Source organism: Megascapheus bottae, chromosome 17 (genome assembly GCF_031878675.1).
Source record: "Megascapheus bottae isolate mThoBot1 chromosome 17, mThoBot2.hap1, whole genome shotgun sequence".
Classification (NCBI taxonomy): domain Eukaryota; kingdom Metazoa; phylum Chordata; class Mammalia; order Rodentia; family Geomyidae; genus Megascapheus; species Megascapheus bottae.
Window position 1 is genome coordinate 34,528,120 of NC_143525.1, and position 13,434 is coordinate 34,541,553.

Consider the following 13,434-nt stretch of genomic DNA (forward strand, 5'->3'; position numbering starts at 1 on the left):
CACACTTGTAAGCCTAGCTACTCAGGAGGCAGAGATCTGAGGATGGAGGTTCAAAGCCAGCCTGGGCACTAAAGACCTTGAAACTCTCATCTCAATTGATCACTAGAAAACAGGAAGTGGGGCTATGGCTCAAGTGAGGGTGGTATCCTTGAGCTGAAGAGCTCAAGGACAATGCCCAGGCCCAGAGTTCAAGCCCCAGTAGGAACATACCAAAAACTAAAATATAACCTGTAGTAAGTATATGGAATCTTTCCTTTTTTGGGGGGGCAGATTGTGGGACCTGAACTCCTAGCTTGAGTGTTGTCCCAGAGTTCTTCAGCTCAAGGATACCACCCTACCCCTGGAGCCACAGCGCCACTTCCAGTTTTCTGGTGATTAATTGGAAGTAAAGGTCTCTCAGACTTTTTAGTGCCCAGGCTGGCTTTGAACCTTCACCCTCAGATCTCAGTCTCCTGAGTACCTAGGATTACAGGAATGAGCCACTACACCTGGTTATTTTTATTTTTTTGTTGTTGTTGGTGGTCCTAAGGCTTGAACTCTGGGCCTGGGCACTATTCTTGAGCTCTTCAGCTCAAGGCTAGCTAGCACTCTACTCCTTTGAGCCACAGAGCTACTTCTGGTTTTCTGATGGTTATTGGAGAAAAAGAGTCTCAGGGACTTTTTTGCCTGGGCTGGCTTTGAACTGTGATCCTTAGATCTCAACCTCCTGAGTAGCTTGAATTATAGGTGTGAGCCACCAGCGCCCAGCTTAGTAATATTTCTTTTATGGCAGGAAAGTAATAAAAGATGGCTAGGTAGTATTGATTGTACATACAGTCAGTCAAGAAACCAAGGATTGTATTTATCTACGAGATTGAGTCAATATTAGGGCAAAATAGTGGGAATCATCTCAAAACAAAATCAAAATATACTTTAATAACCTAAAATAAATCATACCTGATCTGTCATAATCATTATCTTTCCATAACGAAGAGTCTTCAATGAATCTTCATCTTCATAGTTCTTTTTATACTGAAGCCCAACAATCTTGATGATATTGTTAATTTCTGCATTTTCCATGATCTGAAATGGATATCAAAAATGAGTATTTTCCTTACAAATTGAAAAGAACCAAGAAATATGACAGTATTTTTTTTAAACCAGTCCTGGGGCTTGAACTCAGGGCCTGGGCACTATCCTTGGGCTTTCTCAAGGTTAGAGCCCTACCACTTAAGCCACAGCAGCACTTCTGGCCTTTTCTATGTATGTGGCACCAAGGGATTGAACCTGGGTCTTCATGCATGCTAGGCAAGCACTCTACCACTAGGCCAATGTCCAGGCCCTGGGGTTTTTTTTTTTTTTTAACTCTAGTATTTTGAATATACTTAAACAAGCCAGAAAGGTCTCCACAGAAAGGTCTGTGGAGCCACATGCTGTTGGCTTATACCTATAATCCTAGTTAGGAGAATCTGAGATCTGAGGACTGAAGTTCAAAGCCAGCCTAGGCTCACAAATCCTGAAACTATCCTCAATTAATCAGTAAAAAGCAGAACACCAGCAGCAGTACCCAACATATATGTGCTATGAACTAAACCTAAAGCTTTGTGCCCACAATTTTTTAAAAGGCAGGAATCTAAGATATATTTCAAAACAACCAATAAGGAACATAAGTATGGAATACTACATCACAAACTAGATTTAGATTTCTCTACTTTTTTTTTTTCAGTGCAGGGGATTAAACCCAGTGCTTTGTTTACATTAGGAAAGTATCAACTGAGATACATCTACAATCTGAGATTCAGATTCTAAAGATAGTTTATATTCTACCTGTTTATGAGAAGCTTCTCGGACATTCAGTATTTTTCCTCTGAGTGGGAAAACCCCAAATTTGTCTCTCCCAACTATACCAAGGCCTGAGACAGCCAAAGTTTTGGCTGAATCTCCTTCAGTCAGGATAAGTGTACACTCAGTAGAGTTTCGGCTCCCTAAAAGAAAAAGACACAAAATTAATTTTAACACTTTTAGCTCAACCTCAAATATACTAACGCAGACATCCTGCCAATAGCTCTGTAAGTGACAAAACAACGCCTGTCTAATTCATGACACGTTGACTTAGGAGCAAAATGGAACCAAAAGTAATTAAATATATATTTTAAAATTCACATAAAGTATAAAATGTAATACTCAACCTCACTTTTGGCAGTCTTAGTTACCATGAGCAACTGGTTCAGAAATATTAAAATGTCAAAAATAAATAATTTATTAAATTGTGAATTCTGCACTGTTTTGATTGGTATGATGAAACCTCATATAATCTTCAGACATGAATCACTGCTTTATTCAAGCGTTCATACATTATTAGGCATTTAGTAGCTGTGTTGGTTATCTTGGTATCCTAGTGCCTGTGTTCAAATAATCTTTACCATTGTTAATATCTCATCCTGCATTTGTCATAGATATATATGTATAGACATGAAAAAATATTATAGTAAGGTTTGATATTATCCATGGCTTTAATTATACATAGAAGACTTTGGAGAATAAAGGATGATTGTGCTTTAGTTTCTCAGTTTTTCACAAGACAATTTTTTTTTCTTTTGACAGTCCTGGCTTCAACTCAAGGCCAGAGCACTGTCCCTGAGATTTCTCAAGGCTAGCGCTCTACCACTTGAGCCTCAGCACCACTTCCGGCTTTTTTTTTCCTCTATGTATGTGGTACCAGGAATTGAACCCGGGGCTTTGTGCATGCTAGGCAAGCACTCTACCACTAGGTCAAACTCTAGATCCCTCACAATACTTTTATTCCCACTAAGTAGTCATAGAGTCATAAATCAAAAATATTTGTTAGGGAAGAGGTCATTGTATAAATATTCTTGCTTTATGTTCTTATGAAAATCCCCTCAATATTATTTATAACAACTCCAAATTGGAAATGATTTAAGTAGTCAGTAACAGAGAATTTGGAAAAATTCTACATAAAGTATGGAAACATTAAAAGTGTACCTGCATCATTGGCATCATCGAGTTTGGGAATTCCCTTGATTCTGTTATGTTTCACAGCTGAACACTTCTTGTTTAACTGGACTTGAGCCTTAAACTTCACCCAGTTTAGTATGCTTTCTACAATACCACAGCCAGTTGCCTGAAAACAGAAAGATTCATATTGGGAAAGAAGGGTTTTATCAGATCTAGAATACAAGCAAGCTCCCAGAAAAATAAACAATCCAAAGACTGATATAGGAGGTAGAATAACTTCTTGATATTCTCATGTTGGGTCTTCACCTAACATGAGGGAGCTGGTTCCTTTCGGGTCATCCATTTAATAAGTATTTTCTATGTTTTTTTAATTTTTTGCCAGTTTTGGGGCTTGAATTCAGGGCCTGGGCACTGTTGTTAGGCTTTCTCCAGACTATTGCTCTACCACTTGAGCCACAGCACTACTTCTGGCTTTTTCTGTGTTTGTGGTATCAAGGAATTGAATCCAAGCTTTCATGCATGCTAGGCAGCACTCTTTCACTAGACCAAACTCCCGGCCTAGTCTATGTTTTTTAATTGTGCTGACACTGAACTGGTTGTTCAAGACCTTAGTTATATGCAATGATTATAGCAAAGTAGTCATCAAACTTTGTCTACCTGGAGTTGGGAGTTATAACATGGAAGACAGATAATAAATTATAAGCATGATGACAAATTATGATTAAGTAAAATGTCTGCTGCATAATAATAGTAGTGTGGGTATGCTGTTTTGTTTGTTGGAAAGTAGGAGGCTCATTGTAAATAGGATCAACGAAGGTGGAGATAAACAGTTCAGTTTGTATATACCTAGGAACTACAGGCATGCTAATTGTTAAGCATCTCTGGTTAAAAAAGACCAGTGTAGGCTGGGCGCGGTGGCTCACTCCTGTAATCCTAGCTACTCTCCTATCTTTTTGTGGGTCCTGGGGCTTAAACTCTGGGCCTGGGTGTTGTCCCAGAGCTCTTCAGCTCAAGGTTAGAGCCCTATCTATCCCTGAGCGAAGCCCCACTTCCCATTTTTTTTTCCTAGAGGTTAACTGGAGATAAAGAGTCTCAAGTCCTTGTGCTTGGACTGGCTTTGAACCTTGATCCTCAGATCTCAGCCTCCCGAGTAGCTAGGATTACAGGTGTGAGCCACCTTGCCCGGCGGTAAGGCGGTAAAACAAACAAAAAATTGGAGCTTGACTTGCTGTGGCTATATATACCTACAATCCAGCACTTAGATGGCTAAAGCAAAAGGATCACAAGTTGGAGGCCTGCCTCCATGTTACATAGTAAATTTAAAACCAATTTGGTCTTCATAGGGAGACCTTGTTACAAAAACAAAACAAAGGAATAAAAGAAAAAAAAAAAAAGATTGGAAAATTTGGAGAAAAGTAAAGTATGGGAAGAATCTGTTTCTGCAAAGCTGAGAAATATAAAAGTGAGTGCTTCTGTTATTTCCCTCTCAGTACTCACAGCTTTGATGAATTTTTCGCTTAATTGACATGTTGATCCAAAGCTCTTGGCCTGCAACGTCATGTTTTCTTTTGTCTGAGAGTCAAAAGTTGGGTTTTCAATTAAGGCATTCACAAAAATCCACATGTGGTTTTTCACCTGCAATAAAAGTTGACATGCTCACTAAAGCATCCTCAGGCTTTATCCATAGGCTTTTCTCTTCCTTGACTTTAGAACAGGAAAGAAATGCTAAAATATCATACCTGATGTGCTTTTACTGCAACACCACCCTTGTTCTTCTTCTTCACTACGTCGACAAGTTTACTCACAATCTGATCAGCTACATAGTCAACATGTCTGCCACCCTAATGAAGAAAAGTATCACATTGCATAACTGCTCTCAAACTACAATAATCAAAACTTTAAATGTAACATAGTTTTCTTTACTCTAGTCCATTTAACAATATTATTTATTAAAAATAGTAAGAACTTATTATAAAATTACCTTAGAAGTAGCAATGCTATTGACAAAACTAATTTGTTGAAATCCCTTTTCACTCATTGTTAAACACACTTCCCATCTGTGGTTTACTTGTTCATGTATTACTTTCAATGGGTTTCCAGTTTCATCTAACTTATCCTTCAGATACATATCCACATAGCTACGGAATCCTTTCACCTGTATAGGAAATTAGATGTGATATTAATAATAAATAAGAGCAAAAAGTAGACTATGAAGATTTTTTTTTTTTTGCCAGTCCTGGGGCTTGATCTCAGGGCCTGGTCACTGTTCTTGAGCACTTTTGCTCAAGGCTAATGCTGCATCACTTGAGCCATAGATAGTACCACTTCTGGCCTTTTCTTTTTTTTTTTTGGCCAGTCCTGGGCTTGGGCTCAGGGCCTGAGCACTGTCCTTGGATTTTCTCAAGGCTAGAGCTCTACCACTTGAGCCTCAGCACCACTTCCAGCTTTCGAACCCGGGTCTTCATGCATGCTAGGCAAGCACTTTAACCACTAGGCCAAACTCCCGGCCCCACTTCTGGCCTTTTCTGTATATGTGGTACAGAGGAATTGAATCCAGGGCTTCATGCATGGTAGGTAAGTACTCTATCACCAGGCCACACTTCAAGCCTATTAAGATTTTTTTTTTTTTGAAACTAATGAAGTGATGTTTATTGATAGGCTAATGCTCATGTAAAGTACACAAAACTGTTTTCTCTAAGGAAATTATTAGTATGTTGGAAATGAACTGATTTAAAGAAAATGTGGTATTATTTCTTTTCAAAAACATACCTGAAAAATGATAAGAAAAATATGTGATCAGGAGATGGTGTCTGTAATCCTAACTACCCAGGAGGCTGAGGTCTGAAGAACAAAGTTTGAAGCCAGCCTGGGCAGAATAAATCTGAAACTTTTTATATTTTTTGTGGGTCATGGGGCTTGAACCCTGGGGCTTGGGTGCTGTTCCTGAGCTCTTCAGCTCAAGGCTATCACCCTACCCCTAGAGCCACAGCCCCACTTCCCATCTGCAGTGCCCTGGCTGGCTTTAAACCACGACCCTCAGATGTCGGCCTCCTGAGTAGCTACGATTACAGGTGTGAACCACGGGTGCCTGACTAAATTTGAAATTTTTGTCTCCAATTAACCACCAGAAAGTCAGATGTGGAGGTGTGGCTCAAGTGGTAGAGCACTAGCTTTGAGCAAGGAAAAAAAAAAAAAAAAAAAAAAGCTACAGGACAGTGTTAAGGTCCCACCTAAGCCCTAGCACCGGACAATACTCACTGGAAGCTTATTTCCATTAAGAAAGACTTTGACATCTTTAGTTGATCCGGCAACATCATACGCTCTTCTAACCATTAGTGCAACAATATCTTTGTCTAGGTTTTGCATTTTAAACTTGGATAAATCAGGCTGGAAGGTAATGCATGTATAATCTTCTCCACTAAAGGGCTTGAGCTCCATCTCACCAGCTTTCCCCATGTTATCCATCCATGTCTACGGAAGAATAGAAAACATGAAAAAACACAAATGTAAAAAATTTAAATATAACCAAGTATATGTCATGAACAATTTCTCTTGTAATAGCTCATAAATGTTAAAGCAACCATTAATGACATTATAAGTGGCTACATTAATTTACAATCAAGGTCCAAATATCTATTTACTTGCCTGCTTGAACATTTTCTTGTACTCTCTACTTGCTGTTTCCACAGTAAATTTGGTACTGAAGATGTTACACAATTTGGCTCCATAGCCATTTCGACCACCTAGACAAATAAATACATTGTTATATATATATATATACATATATATTTTAATTTTTTATTTTTGCCAGGCCTGGGCTTAAGCTCAGGGCCTGAGCACTGTCCTTGGACTTTCTCAAGACTAGAACTCTACCACTTGAGCCTTAGCACCACTTCCGGCTTTTTTCTATGTATCTGGTACCAAGGAATCAAATATGGGCATTTGCACATGCTAGGTAAGCACTCTACCACCAGGCCAAACTCCCAGCCCATTTATAGCACCCTACCACCTATCCATGTCTCCAACACCAAATGCCTGGCTATTTTGGAGATGGAGTCTTGTGGAGTTTTCTGCCTGTACTGGTTTTGAACTTTGATCCTCTAGACCTGTCCTTTGTGTGGTTAGGATTATAGGCATGAGCCACTGGCTTTCTTTTTTTTTTTTTTTTTTGCCAGTCCTGGGCTTGAGCTCAGGGCCTGAGCACTGTCCTTGGACTTTCTCAAGGCTAGAGCTCTACCACTTGAGCCTCAGCACCACTTCCGGCTTTTTTCTATGTATGTGGTACCGAGGAATCGAACCCGGGTCTTCATGCATGCTAGGCAAGCACTTTAACCACTAGGCCAAACTCCCGGTCCCAGGCTTTATTTCTTAATCAATGACAAGGCTATTCCAATTATAGAGGCTGATTTCTACTTTTTATTTAGAGAGGTTTATTCTTATATTTTTAACCTTGTGACACAGATAGTCATTTAAAAGATATTTATGCCAGTCCTGGGGCCTGAGCACTGTCCTTGGGCTTTCCTCAAGGCTAGTGCTCGACCAGTTGAGCCACAGTACCACCTCTGGCTTTTCTACATACGTGGTACCAAGGGATTGAACCCAGGTCTTCGTGAATGCTAGGCAGGCCAAACTCCCAGCCCAAAAGATTTTTTTTAACACCAGCAAATAAGCTTTGTTTCTCTTAACATACTGTACCTGTTACTTTTTTTTCATTATCATCATAGTTACTAGAAGTTAAGAGCTGTCCAAATATGAGAGCTGGAACATACATCTTTTCAACTTTATGTTCAACAACAGGAATTCCTTTTCCATTATTCCATATACTAATTAAATTGTTTTCTCTAAGAAAAGAGAATAATTTTATTGGATAGCAATTGCTAAAGTAACATTTAATAGTTTATGATTTTAAATGCAATTATTTCTAGCACACTTAAATTCACAAGTTTCAATTTTATTATGACCATTTGTTGCTGGTTTTGTTGGGCATAGGGCTTGAACTCTGGCCTGGGCATTGTCTCTGAGCTCTTCAGCTTAAGGCTGGTGCTCTACCACTTGAGACACAGCTACTTTCAGTTTTCTGGTGGTTAATTGGAGATGAGTCTCATGGACTTTTGTGGCAATGTTGAACCAAGATCCTCAGATCTCAGCCTCCTGAGTTGCAAGGATTACAGACATGAGTCACTAGCGCCTGGCTTTATTATGACTCTTTTAATAAGTGTTTTTGCTTATCATCTCTTCCACCATGCTTAGTTCCTGACATTACTGAAATAGGAACCAGGGAAGGGTGTGGGGACAACTGGGTAGACAGTGATAATGTTGAAATAATACAAAATTTTAAAATGTTGGGATAAACAAAGGAAATTATGCTCAATGGAAAGGACAAAATTTGGAAAAATTCTACATGTCTAAGAGTATCATCTGGATACCCCTAGTTCCTTTCTCTTTCCTACTCAAAAAAGCATATTGCAAACTAGATAAAAAGGAAGAGCATTATTCATTATAAGCTGGATGGCTTGCTAACAAAATGCTGAAATCTTACTTGGACTCATCTCTAAGTTATTGTAGATCAATTCTTAGAAAACAATACATTTTAGTTATGATAGGACACACACTACGGTTCTTATTTCAAATAATAACATTGGATTATCTATGAAAACACCAGTTAAAATTAGTTCAATATTTTTTGAAAGATGATATTGGGTCCTTAGGAGCATTTCAGTATGTCATCATACTCTACCTTGGACATACTTTATTCTAACTGACTAGATTAGTGAAAAAAGGCAAAACGAGTATAAACCTTTTAATAAACACTAGCATTCAAAACAGGAAATGTCAGATCAAATTATTCTCTACCGCCACCTGCTGGCTTACTGTTTGAATAGCATGAAAAACTCTGGATTCCTGAATGCTTATTTTATTCGAGCACAATTACTAGAGATGCTTCCCAAAGTATTTAGGCATTGCTATAATATCTGCACTTTATTTTGAAATGCTTTAGGAAAACATGAGATAAATATTAAAGAATATTAACCACTGTTAGAACTAGATGGCAAGTACCCATAGACTTCATTTTAGCATTCTCCCTTTCTGCATTCTTATAAACCTTAAAAAAAAAAATTTCCTTGAAGGTTGAATTAAATGCAAGTAACAGTAACAATGAACAAATGAAAGAAATATTAATACATACGGGTCAATTGTGACTCTAATACAAGACATTTTGGGGTCCCTTTGCTTATTATCAGCAGCATTAACTGAAATGAAAATGAAAATGCTTTAAAGTCTTCACATAAGGAAAACATTCCCTCATAATAAAGTAGTATTAACAAGGTTTTAATTAATACCAATTTTTGTTCATAGAATGATTTCTAAAGAAAAACTTCTTGGACTTTAGTAGTAGACTGGCTCACTGGGGTTGCTGGTACTAGAACTTGAACTCAGGCTTGGGGTTTTTGGTTACAGCTACCACTGCAGACACATCTCCAGTTTCAAGATTTTGTTAGTTAATTGGAGGTACAAGTCAGATTTGTCTACCTGGGGTGGCTCAGAACCAAGGTTCTTAAGTCTCAGCCGCCTGAGTAGCTAGGGCTTTTTAAGTATGAGGCACCTATGCCTGGCTGACTCCCTTATTTCTGACAATTAATTGTCTGAAATTATGGAGATCTCACTAGAAGTTTGGAATGAATGATATTCCCTTTTTTTTTGCCATTCCTGGGGCTTGAACTCAGGCCTTGAGAACTGTCCTGGAGCTTTCTTTTGCTCAAGGCTAGCACTCTACCACTTGAGCCACAGTACCATTTCCAGCTTCTTCTGTTTATGTGGTACTGAAGAATTGAACCCAGAGCTTCATGCATGCTAAGCAAGCTCTCTACCAATAAGCCACATTCCCATCCTGAATATTTCCATGGATTTGACCAGCAGGTTTTACATGAAAAAACTTACCTAGAATCTCATCAAAGATTTTGTACAAACCAGGAACAAAAGTGACTTCTCTATAGTTAATGCCAATTTCTTCATCATAAACCCACATATTCTAGAATGAGGCAAAGACATGATTATTTTTATGCTACATTTATTATTTTGTCATCACTATAAAAGGTTCTAGATTAAATACTACAATGTGTGTGAGTGAGAATGATAGTCCAATTCCAGTGACACAAAAGTACAAAAAAACTGGTCTAGGAGAGTTTATTTCAGCTACTAAGTTACACTGGATTTAACTAGCTTGATTGTTTACCTGGGTCACTAATTCCACAGATCCAATGTAGGTGTCTGGACGGAGCAAAATATGTTCCAACTGCGTTTTCTTTTGATAGATTCTTTCAATAGATAGTCTTTTCTTAGCATCTTCATTTTTCTTTTTGTTCATTTGCATATTTTCATTTAAAGGCTAGCCATTAGAAAAGAAAGATTTTTTTTTTTAGCAGTAATCACAAACGATAAGTATGATGCCCTTCCACACACTATGTTACGATTTGCAACCTGTTTAGTAAGTATTGGTGAAGTTCCTATAGTTTTGAAAAATCAGGAATTTTAAGTTCGTGTGTGTGTGTGTGTGTTTGTGTGTGTGTGTGCGCGCGCGCGCGCGTGCCCGCGTGCGTGCTGTTACAGGGAGTCCAACTGGACCTGGGTACTATCCTTGAGCTTTTTCACCCCAAGCCGGCCCTCTACCATTGACTTTCCGCTTCCGGTGGTTAATGGAAGCGCCTCACGGACTTTCCAGTCCAGGCTGGCTCCTGATCCTCTAGACCTTGGCCTCCTGAATAGTTAAAATCAGAGGCGTGAATCACCAGGGCAGAAGGAAGGCATTGGAAAAAAAACCCCAGCATCCTTGCTGGGTTATTGACAGAGATGCAGGAGGAGTTTGGGGGCGCTACCAACTTGCAGGAAAGCCGTTTCCTAGGGGGCTCGTCGGGCGCTCAGCGGGGACACTGCGCAATTCCCTCGCTAACTTCCAAGATGGGCGACATTCAACCCCCAGGCTCACCAGCCGGTAGGGGGGAACCCAATGAACCCCTCCCCGAGAACCCCCAATCCGCAAAACCGCACTCAATAAACCCCGTTCAGTGACTGGACCTCACTGCGAGTACCGGAAGGGGCTTCGCCCATTCGGCGACCCCCTCACGGTCCGGGAGACGCGAGGCCCGCACGGAGTACGGGTTCCCGGCCCGGCCCGGTCCCAGCGAGCCTCTCCCCTCACCCACGGAGAGGCCAAGAGACTCGGCCACCCGACCCCTGTCGCGAGCTGTACCTGCAGCGGCGACACCTCCATGGTGACGGTCGTAGAGGGGCTCGAGAACCCCGAGGGGGAGAAAAAAATCTACGAAACCCACTACCACACCACGAGACGAGGCTGCACCGAGCCCTCGCTCTTCTCCACAGAAGCGCGGCGGTTAGGACGAGCGCCTCTCGGTTCATTTGAAATTCTTCTGCCCGCCTAAACCAGAAGCCAATCGTTGATTCGCTCTCACCGGGCTTAGTCTAGAAGAACCAATCGCAGCGGGTCTTTTGTATCCACCAATGAGAGGCTTAAGGAAGCTCGCCGGTTGGGCGGATCCAAGTAGCCTAGGGAGGCGGGACTCGAGGATTTCAAAAACGCACCACTCGGAGGCGTAGTGGAATGACTGACAGGAAATCTAGCCAATTAAAAAAGAGCCCAAGTTGTCCTCGCCTCTTCTCTCTGCGGGGCGGGCGGGGGAGGGGACTCGTGCTGCGACCACGAGCTTCCCGGGAAGCTTCCTGGGCGTGTCGGACCCGAAACGCTACCTGATCCCTAAAGTGAAAAACAAAAGACTGTCGTAACCCCCCCCCCCATTTTTCTTTTCTTCTTCCCGGTAGTTAAGAAGAGGAATGGAAGAGCCTTGGTTTTTCTGAGGAACCTCAGCGCCCGGGCTTTTCGTACCCGCAGTCCGACTCGAACGTCCTCCCCGCCCCCGGTGACTTCTCACTGAAAAGTTTTCCTGACGGTTCATGGGGTCCATGGGATGGGCGGGTGGAGAGAGATCGTGCCACTAGAGGAAGGTTTTGTGTGCGTGTGTGTGTGCGCGCCTGTGTGCCGGTCCTGGGGCTTGAACTCAGGGCCTGGGTGCTGTCCCTAAGCTTTTCCCCACAAGGTGGGTGCTCCACCACTTGAGCCAGGCTTCCACTTGGGGTTTTTTTTTTTTCATTCTTTGCTGGCTATTTGGATATTAAAAAAAAATCTTTCTAATTAGTCTGCCTTGGCTGTCTTCCAGCTTGGATCCTCAGGACTCAGCTTCTCGAGTAGCAAAAGGCGCCCCGCCAGGCTGGATAGAGTCAGAACATTGAAGCTAAAATGACGTTGGAGTCATTCTAATCTGATTTAGAATTCCCCAGGCGCCTCAAATTTGCATAATCCGTTACTAAAGGTGCAGATGAGATAGAGAAGCATTCAGGACAATCTTTCTGTCCTCCACAGTATGGGTGGTCTTGCTTTGGCCCTCCTCTTGTGAGCAAAGCCCCTTCCTCTTTCCAGATTCTTGTCAATAGGGGTCTCTGACAGACTTGTGGGGGATATTGGAAGGGGGAAGCAGCTGGGGCTCTGGGACTGGTGGGTCTGGGAGGCACTGCACACAAAGAAGGAATTCCAGGTTCCTGCAAGATAACTCTGGGAGGCAAGAAGGGGTTGGAATTCATTTGGAAATGAGCCCCCCGGGAGGGGACTGTGGCAGGTGTGGGGTGCCTACAGAAGCTCTCTTTGTTTCTCCCCTCACATTCTCCAGGGGCCCAAACTGGGGGACTAGCTTCCTAATCTTTTATTTGTAAGAATGTGGTTGTGTACTTCCCAGGCATTTGTGCTTGGGCAAAGCTCACAGTTGTCATATCTCCATGTTTTCCTAATAGGGTGATAAATCATAGTGTCTAGCACTGCCTGGCAATAGCAGGTACTCAGGACAGGTTTGCAATAACTTTTCTCCACGACTTTCTTTCCCATCAGTCCAACAGTCCCTTCCTCCAAAACCATTTCTAAAGAGAGGTCTTTTTTTCTTTCTTTTTGTGCCAGCAGTGGGGCTTGAACTCAGCCTAGGCACTGCCCTTGAGCTTTTTTTGTGGTTGTTCAAAGCTAGTGGTCTGTCATTTGAGCCACAGTGCCACTTCTAGCTTGTTCGGGTGCTTACTTGGAGGTAAGATTCTCATATGGGCCAGGAGTATGGCCTAGTGGTTGAGTGCTTGCCTAGTATGCATGAAGCCCTGGGTTTCCTCAGTACCACATACACTGAAAAAGCCAGAAGTGGCACTGTGGGTCAAGTGGTATAGAGCACTAACCTTGAGCAAAAGTGCTCAAGGACAATGCTTATCCCTGAGTTCAAGCCCCAGGACTGGCAAAAAAAAAAAAAAAAAAAAAAAAGCTGGATATGGTGGCTCATGCTGTAATCCTAGCTACTCAGGAGGCTGAGATCTGAGGATCAAAGTTCAAAGCCAGCCCCAGCCCGGGCACTAAAGGACTTGAGACTCTTATCTCCA

General features: G+C 41.6%; 1 protein-coding gene across 4 annotated transcripts in view; it reads right to left on the reverse strand.

The window, feature by feature from the left end:
- Positions 1-11,353, reverse strand: part of Top2a (DNA topoisomerase II alpha) — a 32,792-nt gene extending 21,439 nt beyond the window's left edge. Inside the window, exons 1-13 of one of the 4 annotated variants that reach the window (XM_090350795.1) lie at positions 11,204-11,353; positions 10,190-10,342; positions 9,895-9,985; positions 9,143-9,206; positions 7,651-7,796; positions 6,601-6,698; positions 6,214-6,426; positions 4,937-5,110; positions 4,695-4,796; positions 4,453-4,590; positions 2,983-3,121; positions 1,807-1,964; positions 937-1,062 (exon numbers count right to left, since the gene is read on the reverse strand). In XM_090350795.1, the coding sequence (XP_090206921.1) occupies positions 937-1,062; positions 1,807-1,964; positions 2,983-3,121; positions 4,453-4,590; positions 4,695-4,796; positions 4,937-5,110; positions 6,214-6,426; positions 6,601-6,698; positions 7,651-7,796; positions 9,143-9,206; positions 9,895-9,985; positions 10,190-10,342; positions 11,204-11,224 (1,623 nt within the window). In that variant the 5' untranslated portion in view covers positions 11,225-11,353. Of the gene's footprint in view, positions 1-936; positions 1,063-1,806; positions 1,965-2,982; positions 3,122-4,452; positions 4,591-4,694; positions 4,797-4,936; positions 5,111-6,213; positions 6,427-6,600; positions 6,699-7,650; positions 7,797-9,142; positions 9,207-9,894; positions 9,986-10,189; positions 10,343-11,001; positions 11,098-11,203 lie in introns of those variants that run through there. The other 3 variants (XM_090350794.1, XM_090350797.1, XM_090350796.1) reach the window with 3 other exon arrangements.
- Between the last annotated feature and the right edge of the window lie 2,081 nt (positions 11,354-13,434).